Raw genomic sequence first — 9,979 nt, 5'->3', positions numbered from 1 at the left:
CATTGGATGTTTTCCCTTGCAATTCACCAATGGATAAACCTCCTCGCGTGGTGTACCCATCCCTGGCTATCCTCTGCACCCATTGCCAGGCAACCAGCATTCATTGCCTCCAGGAGGGACATCTGGTCATGTGGCCAATGATCATAAACCTTCCACCTCCAAGCAGAAAATAATTCCTCTAATTAGCCTCTGAAAAGAAGAGTATGCAGGGAGGAATTGCATCATCATACAGCGCTGTGCTGCAAACCGTGCATTCAAAAGGTGAGAGTGGTGGAAGGCAACATTGTCTGAAATGATGAAACAGTCATGCCGGGCTTCACCAGCCCTCCCGGGACCAGTCCTTTATACTCTGTATCAAGAGATGTGATGAGGTTTTTCGGTATTGTATGGGCCGATAGTTGCTATGTGGCAAAGGACACCATTGTTGAAGACGGAAGCATACATGGTGATATGGGTACCCCTCTGACAGGCGTGGCACTGGCACAGTGGCCCTCTGCTCAATGCTTTTCCTTTTGTGTCTCCTCACTTCAGAGTGGGGGAAGCCAGCTTCATCCACATACATAAATATGTGATGGGCACTTTCAGCTTCAAGCTCTATTATTCTGTAAGAAAAGAGCTAAACTTAGGCTTCCAGTTGCATGCAACTTTATGGTATGACAAGGCATTACAATAACAAATCCTAACCTGCACACGCTGGAGTCCTGCCTCTTTCAGAGTTACTTCAAAATAGAAGTCTGAACAGCAAAGGATATGTGGGAGTGTGTGTGGATGATGGCTGGTTTAAGCAGCCTGACTTGGTAGAGTCTGACTAATTAGACTCTGGGGCTGGGTGAGGCTGCACACCTGTTGCGCATCGAGTAATCAATGTGTGAGGGTTTTAAACCAGCCATCTCTACACGCACTCAGGGAGTTATCCTGCATGGCATCATCACCAGGCCATGTATAAGCCTCTGCAAAATGTACAATAAATCGGCTTCAACATCATCATCCTGCATCCTTTGTCTGGAGGAGCTCAATAAAAGTCACCTAGGTGGAGTGTGGCAGCCACCTAGGTGGCATGTAGAGTAGTCTTTGCTGAATACTTGATCAATGGTAGCCAAACTCACTCTGTGGATATTTATAAAAACACAAATATTGCTGCCTGGATTTCTATTTGTCTGCTGTCTGTAATTCTATTTGTCTGATTGCTTTTTTTGACATGGCAGGCAGGCAGCCTCCTGTTCAGCAATAAAGGTGTTTATTCTACCACCAGTGTATGGTTGTCTGTGGATTATATATAGGAAACGCAAAAGTATGTATGACAAAATTGACATTATGAGTCACGTAACTTGGACTGGTGAAACAATTGTATTCCTAGAGACACAGTTTGGAAACAGTTTGTTGTGCAAACAGGGTAACACAGTAAAGTTGAAATACACAGTGGTATACCATTGGGACTTACCTAGTCTCATTTCGTCTGACAGAGTCTGATCATAGATGCCACGGTGCTCCCACTCAGACTGGGCTGGGCCCTCCGTCCTCTCTAAGGACATGGCTGATGACATGGTCAATCATTGTTGCCACAATTTCATTTGAAACATGAGCTCTATTTTCTTCTCTTGCTGCGCTCCTCCACCACATGCAAACTCCTCCACCTCAGGCCCCTCTGCTATGGCCTCTTTACTCTCCGTACGGGGCCTTTGGCCCCTGGGATCCATGCTTGGAAAGAGCAGCACAGAGATGGCATATTTTATAGATGGATAAGGACTAATAGCCGACAAGTTATGCAAAGGAGAAGTGCATTAGAGATTCATAATTATTATGCAAGTCATTTAGATTAGCTGCAAATATATTTTTTTCTTTGTTTTGTCAGAGCTGTTAATCCAACAGCGTTTGGTTTCTATGAGATCTGTGTTAACTGTTTGGAAAAACTGAGAAAAATGAGTGACGCCAAGTAAAGAGTATTAACACATTTGTGCGAGAACGTCTGATGTGCGTGATAATGAAAATCCAGTGGACCCCGTTTCATTAGGCGTGTCATAGCAATGAGAAAAACGGTTTGATTCCATACTGCACAACACAAACTCTCTCACCACAACACATCTTGTGGGTGGTCTTGGAAAAAGTTATTCCAGATTCCTAAGACTGAACATTTGTACGCGTTCTCAATAACCAAACGCCATCAAATTTGTGTATGTGAATAAATACTGACACAGGGTTGTGTTTTGCCCAAATATCAACTGTGTGGAGGTCTTCAGCCCGCCGGAGCAGAATACTGACGGCCACTGAGCCTGAGCCAAGGAACAAGGCAACAGCTCCACGGAGCCAAACAGCTCCCTCTTTGACCACTGTGTTTTAAACTGTAGAGAGGAATACAAATAGCTCTCTCTCTCTCTCTCTCTCACATACACGCACGCTCTCAAGCACACACACACACACACACACACATACACACACACACACACACACACACACACACACAGACACACACTGTACCCCCTTTATTCGTAAGTCCTATTCTCTTTCTTCTCTCACTCCATCACTCTTGACTATTCAGTCGTCTATACATTCCATCTGACTGGCTTTCAATTTCCAACGGTCGCGAGGCGAACTCAAACTCCCAGTGGGCGGGGCCCGCGGACCTGTCCATCTTATCCGTTAGAGAGCACATGATTGGCTCCGTTACCGGGAGAGGCGGTGGCAACCGTACCACATGGAGTCTGTGGCTTGTTACCTCTGTCGGAGGAGTAGAATCCACCCTCTGTGTGCGCGCAAGAAGTGATGCTGCACCAGCCGATGCCAACTTACCACTTTGGCGCAGTTCATACGAATATACCAGTGGAGCTGTTTTATTGAATTATCTGGAGAAAGAGGAGAGAGAGCACTTCTCTTCTGCTTCATACTTTGTGCTCAGTGCGCTGTTGAACTTATTCTTGCCTCTGAGGGACGGGATTGGATTTGATGGAAACATGACGAAAGGCGCAACCGGACGGCATGCCCTGGGCACCTTGCAGCTGCTGGTCGCAGTGGCGGTGTCACTTTCAGCGGTTCGCGGGACGTCATCCTTGCACTATGGACACATTGCGGAGAACTCCCCGTCTGGGTCACCGGTGGACGGAGTCAAGCTGCCCCTGGTTGGAGGCGACTGTCGCGGGGCGCATCTTCTACTGGACACGGGTTTGACTGGGAATTATGCATCGGATTTCAAGTTGTTCTTCTACCGGGGACAACGACATATCGGGTTGAAATCCACCAAAACTTTGGACCGCGAGTTCATCGCGATATACGAGTTGAGGGTGACGCTGCCGGGCTGTCTGAAAGGTCCCGCGGCGGTCCAGGTGGAGGTGGCGGATCAGAACGACAACGCACCGGAATTCACCGGGGGAAATAAAACGGTAAAAGTAAACGAGCTGACGTTGGTCGGTACGGAGGTCGCTCGTTTCAGCGCAAGGGACAGCGACGCCGAAAATAACGGACAAGTGACTTATTTCGCGCGGCCAAAGTCTCACTTCGTCCACGTGGTTCCGTCCAGCGGACAGGTGACACTGGTCCGGTCCCTCATGGGGGTCACCGCCTTCACACTGCACGTGTACGCCAAAGACAGCGGAGACCAAGTGCTGATAAGCAAGCCCCTGAGGCTTCAGTTCGAGGTGGCCCGGGACGGCTGGGACAGGTCCCCCCGCCGGCCCAGGGCCGGGCCCCCCCGCCGGCCTCGGGCCGTCTCCGGGGAGGAACTCGTCCTCCCCGTGATCGTCTCCGACGACGTCAAAGTCGGAGATTTGATTTTCACCGTCCCGGATCAAAAGTTTGCCAAGCGCTGGTTCGAGGTGGTGTCAGAGCCGGACTCCCCGGTGCAGATAGAGCGCGACTCGGGGCGGCTGTACCTGGCGCACGCGCTCCGGTCCCCGACAGACGTGGTGGTGAAGATCCAGAATGTCAGAGGTGAGTCCGTTTATTAACAGGCTCGGTGTAAGACCCCTGATGTAAGAACCACGCATAACACCTCCGTTTAATTCTGTAAAGAATCCTCATCAAAATATGTAATAATAAGCATATTAATGGCCTACAATATCCTATAAATGTGACAACATTGAAACATGGAGGAAAAAAAATGACTAATATTTTTTGGTCATAATTGCTTAATTGCAATTAATGATGTGCGCGCGTTTTTCCCGAGCCGCACGCATTCTCCAGCCAATCAAGTCTAGGCTAATGGTGTTGTCAAAAACTTCCCTGGTCTTTAATCAGGAGTGATAGCGCCAGAGAGACATCAGTTCTCTCGTGAGGTTGAACGCAGAACACACACACACACACACACACACACACACACACACACACACACACACACACACACACGCACACACACACACACACACGCACGCACACACACACACACACACACACACACACACACACACACACACACACACACACACACACACACACACACACACACACACACACACACACACATACTGATGAACAGACCTATTGATTACGCATGCACGCATGGCTCGCCTCGGTGTCGGCATGATTCAGGAGCGTGGCAGACTTGGCAATGAGAGTGAGAGTGAGAGGGAGTGTGTGCGTGCGTGTGTGTGTGTGTGTGTGTGTGTGTGTGTGTGTGTGTGTGTGTGTGTGTGTGCCAGCTCTTGCGCGCGCTCGTACCTGTGTGCTTGTGTGTGTGTGTGTGTGTGAGAGAGAGAGAGAGAGAGGGAGAGAGAGAAAGAGAGAGAGAGAGAGCGAGAGACTGTGTGTGCGTGTGCGTGCGTGTGCGTGTGCGTGTTTATTCCCTGCATTTTCATACCGCCTCACCCAGACCCTGACCGCTTCTATTCACATAACGGCCTCGTAATAAAGCGCCTCTATATTTGCTCCGTTAATTGACGCGTCGCCTCGCGGTCCCCTGACATCGCACCTCCTCCCCCAGACACATGACGGGCGCCAGGGGCCAAGGTGTTATCTGCCGCGAGCTGGCCTGGTCGTTAATTGGGTAAACAGATTCCTCGTTTCCACACCGGGGAGCATTCAGTGTGTGTTATGTGACACGTGTATAACATGTGTATGCCCGAATAGAAGACAGGAAAAACCGAAACACGGCCGAAAACAGGGCCGTGGACGACCAACTCTGAATAATGGATTAATAATGGAAAACAACGGCCTAATGGTTTCTTGTGTACGATGGAGCAATTTAACGTTGCTAGTCCCAAGGGATGCAAGACAAATGTAAAAGAATATCAGAATAGTCAACAACCTAGTTAGTTATTCTATACTATATATTCTTATTCTTTTCTTATTCATTTTTCAGCTTTAGACGGAATACAATTTTTCCAAGTGTAAATTCAGTGGCTTATATTTGCAACAATTTTTTCCATTCATTTGAGAATATATTTTATTCCCGACCACAGCCTCCTATACAGGCCTATCATGAGTTTGCCTTTCCCCCAGAGCTCATCTACCATGAAAGTCCCCTCTTAGGTAAATGTTTGGCTAAGGACCCCAAATCACCCTCAGGCCTCACTACATCACAGCAGACCGCTTCTGGCCCTGTGTTCTGCTCTCACCGGGGGACGGGGAAATCAACCTGTCCAAACGCTCCCTGTCTCCGCACACACACACACACACACACACACACACACACACACACACACACACACACACACACACACACTTTTTGTTTATTTGACGTAATTATATGCTGTTTATTCACCTGGTCTAAAGACCCACCCGGCCGGCTGAGACATGTGCCGGACAGCCCCCCCCAAACAAGCGCCCCCCACCCCCCCCAACAGAGACTTTAGGGTTTGTTTGATTAAGGGAAGTTTACTGTTGTGGCATACAGGGCTCTGTGTGGTGTGTGGATCTGGCCGGTGTGCGTGCAGGAGGGGGAGAGAGGCGGGGGCTCTCCGTGCTAATTGGATCGACACGCTGGTGACAGTGGTGTAAACCGTGTGCTGATTGGCCCGTGCGTGTGGCCGCCTGCCTGGCCTCTGTGGGCTCAGGGGCGTCTGGTCACCGTCTGTCCCGCTGGTCTGGGGAAAGCTGCAGTCATGGGCGATGACTATCAAACATACACACGGCTCTCTCTCTCTCTCTCTCGCTCTCTCTCTCTCTCTCTCTCTCTCAAGCTCTCTCTCTCAAGCTCTCTCTCTCTCTCTCTCTCTCTCAAGCTCTCTCTCTCTCTCTCTCAATCTCTCTCTCTCTCTCTCTGTGCCCTGTTGGGTCTCTCGCTCTTTCTATTATTGTCCTCTTTCTCTCTTCTGTACACTTCCCCTAACAAATTCTCTCTCATCTTCTCCAAGTCGCTAAACCACTTGGTCCCTCGGTCTCTGTCTCCCTTTCACTCTCTGTCTCTCTGTCTCTATCTTCCACTCTCTGTCTCCCTTTCACTCTCCGTCCCTCTCTGTCTCGTCTAGTTTATCCCTCACACTGTCCCCTCCATCCCACTCCTTGTGTGTATTTGTGCATGTTTGTGTGTAGTTGTGCTAGGTTAATGGATGATTTGAGGACAATGATGTCGGTGACTCAACTGTGGTGTGTCAGACAAACTAATTAGCATCCCCTCATCTCTCTCTCTCTCTCCCTCTCTCTTTCTCTCTCTCCAAATTCAATCAATTTAAATTCAAGAGCTTTATTGAAAAAGGCATTCCTTCATATTTCCACAGCAAAACAGTAACAAGGACATAAATAATACAATAATATAAATAGTTAAAAGACAAAGACACTAAGACTGTGAAAGTACAACATTAATACAACAATACACTATGAAAACATTCATGAGAGAACAGTGGTTACAAGGCGTTTCCCTGGTTGCCCCTGACGTTATGACAGGTGAGGACATATCTCGCTGCAAACAACATCGTCGTTTAGTATTCCCCCAATGATATACTACATTTTTTCACTGTCTGATTCAGATTGTTGGGTAAATTTAGGAAACAAATATGTTCTTCTGCTTTGTTTCATCTTTTTCCAGAGCAGTGCTTTTTCCTGGTTTGTGTGGACAGTGTGTGCTCAGCCTGTCCTCCCTGGGTAGTAGCAGGTCTGTCTGTGATGACTGGTCCTCAGGACCAGCTGCTGGAGGGGACTTGTTTCTGGGTATGTTTCTTGGTGTTTGAGGGCGTTGTGGTGGAGGGTTTGGGGGTTGCTTCATTTTTAGGGGGTTGTGAAACTCGGTAGTTGTTTTTACTATTTTGTTTTGGAGTGGATATTGGCCTAGTTCTGCCCAGCAGCCATTGTTTGGGGCTTTCCTTTGAAGGTGTAATATATTACAAAAAATGTGATATGCAGGCATTCAATTGGTTGCTTGTTCCAGGTTTCACATTGTAGTTGTTTGCTGAGTGGGCCCAGTCTTCACTGCCTTACAAGGCAATGGGTTCTATGATCTTCCGCCAGATTTGGATTGGGATTTCAGTTTGGATGTTTCTTTCTATTGCGTGGAAAGCTCTTCTGGCTTTGTGTCTGAGGTTGTTAATATGCATTTTTCATGTATAACTATGAGTTATTATGTGTGTTGTAATTCAATAGTGTCAAAATACAATTTCTATTTTTGATGTTGGAGCGCAGACCTTTTTTTGAAGATCCTGATGTTGGTCTTCTTCAGGTTGACCGTGAGGGCCCAGGTCTTACAGACACTGTGGAGTTCATCCAGGTGTTGCTGAAGTCCTTCTTTGGTTGGGGACCGTAGGAACCAATCATCTGACAGGCATCTGACCTGTGTGTCATGTCGATCGATACCTGGAGCTGTAGATGTTTCCACGGTTTGTAGCCACTTTGTCAATATACATGTTAAAAAGTGTGGGGGAAGGACTGCAACCCTGTGTAACAAGTCAAAGGAGTCAAGGCGCATTGGTTGTTTGTGGAGAGTGATTTAATGATATCTCTCTATCTCTCTCTCTCTCGCTCTATCATCACTCTTCTCATCCTCTCACTTGACCAACACCCACCCCATCGGCCCACACACATACGTGTGTGTGTGTGTGTGTGTTTCTGCCGAAGAGTGTTGAAAAAAATAACATACTTGTATCCTTGCTTGCCAGTAATTACAGGCATAATATTGACTTAAAAGTTTAAAATGTTTCCATCTCTCTCATTTATATTTTTCTGGCCAAAGAGCAACTGAATAAATGTTGCTCAAGGCTGTCTCTTAGTGTGCATGTGTGTGTGTGTGTGTGTGTGTGTGTGTGTTTGTGTGTTTGTGTGTGCGTGTGTGCATGTGTGTGCGTGCGTGTGTGTGTGTGTTTGTGTGTGTGTGTGTATGTCTGAAGTGTTTTTGGGGATATTTATGTGTGTGTGTTTGATGTTTCGGTTTGTGTATATTGTGTTTGTGTGGTTTAAGTCACGCCTCTGGGCCCCATCCTCCCCACAAGCCTTCCTCTCGTGTCTGTCAGAGCCGTGTGTGCGTTCTTCTGGCGTGTTTGTATGTATTTATGTGTGTGCGTGTGTGTGTGTGTGTGTGTGTGTGTGTTAGTTTGGTTGCATGCGTACTAAACTGGTTAAACGAGGCTAATGGATTGTTCCTATGTGGGTTTGAATCTGTGGGTGCGCTTCTTTTTAATCCCCCCGCGTCCTGGAGGGGTTCTGGAACTGTTTGTGAAGAAAAGTTCTGGCTGCAGTAAATCTGAATGAGAAATATAATCAGGTTTATCCTCTCGGTTGAATACTACGGATTGACTCAATTCCTGTATTTAAGGAGAAAGAGGGGGAGGGCGGCAATTGAGAGGAACTATATTTTAGCTCTTGTGGGAATCTACAGCACTTTGTTGATATCTTCTGAAAAAATGGAGGCTGCTTCCATTTTGGTGCCGTGCTCTGGGTGATCTCAGCCACACACGCACGGCGCTGTGGATCGAAGCATCTGCTAACGGACGAGGAGCTTTGGATGAAGACAGATAGAGAGACAGAGACGCCCTTACCATAAAAACACAAAATAAGACTATAAATCCAGTATTGTTTTGTATTTTTTTTTACAAAAAAAAACGTTAAAAATTCATTGAGAACAATCACACTTAAGCATAAGCTAGAGAGAGATAGAGAGAGAGAGAGAGAGAGAGAGAGAGAGAGAGAGAGAGAGAGAGACTTACACACTTCACCTCCCAGATTCCAAACTGGCAGTACAAAGAAACCAATCATCCAAGGGGTCAGTGGTCACAGGCTCAGTATCCTAACAGGAAGTGGAATACACATTCCGTTGGGACCAGGCCAGTGTCGGAGGGGAGATGTATACAATACGGGTTAAGTCATTATGGAGCGTTTCTGGACTGTGGGCCAAACATTTGGAGTCTGGTTTGGCTTGCAGCTGATCAGGGTCAACAGTTGTCTAAGCAAAAACAAACACAGATCAAAATTGCTGAGTGTGTATACTTTGAGGCCATTAACTGTACTACTTAAGTATAAAGTGGTTCAGAGATACAAATAAGGACAGTTAATTTTGGTTAGTAGGTAAGATATTTTCGTATAATTTGGTATCCGATTATTCGCATATTATGCCATAAACAAAGGAGTACCATCCATTGTTGATTGTCACTATCATTTGTGAATGTTTTATTATTTTACAGAAGATACATATGTTTATGAATTCCTTTTGCATGCAAGATAGATAGTGGAAGAACATTTTAAAACAAAAGTTATAAGCTAACACTTTTAAAATAATTAGTTCCAAGCATTAAAAGTTTGTACACGCACAATAGATACCGTCTCATTATCGTTAATGAATGTGTTTTTCTCTGCATAAATTAACAACAACTTTCTTCCTTTTAGCTACAATTAATAAAAATCAACTGGAACACTGATGGCATTTTTAGCTCGTTGAGCTCGTTAAGTACACCAGCTGGCTTGCTTGTAATTAAATCGTACAATTAAACCAAAACAATATCCATTGTTTACATCTCGACACATCCATCCACACACTCTTAATCAAAAGCACACACAGACACTTAAACAAATATTCCCTCTCCCTTTCTCCTTGTTGTCCCTTCCATCTCAGCCTCTGTCACCCACACTT

At 46.4% G+C, this 9,979-nt stretch overlaps 1 protein-coding gene across 1 annotated transcript in view; it reads left to right on the top strand.

The window, feature by feature from the left end:
- Positions 1-2,948: 2,948 nt before the first annotated feature.
- The window catches only part of LOC311351805 (neural-cadherin), a gene marked incomplete at its 5' end in the record, with an annotated part of 92,871 nt that continues 85,840 nt past the window's right edge, over positions 2,949-9,979 (top strand). Inside the window, 1 exon segment of the mRNA XM_084471942.1 lies at positions 2,949-3,921. Coding sequence (XP_084328068.1) covers positions 2,949-3,921 — 973 coding nt within the window.

This window comes from Micromesistius poutassou (genome assembly GCF_964030765.1).
Source record: "Micromesistius poutassou genome assembly, chromosome: 8".
NCBI lineage: Eukaryota > Metazoa > Chordata > Actinopteri > Gadiformes > Gadidae > Micromesistius > Micromesistius poutassou.
Note: the sequence above shows the minus strand (reverse complement) of the source record. Positions and strands in the feature narration are given on the sequence as shown.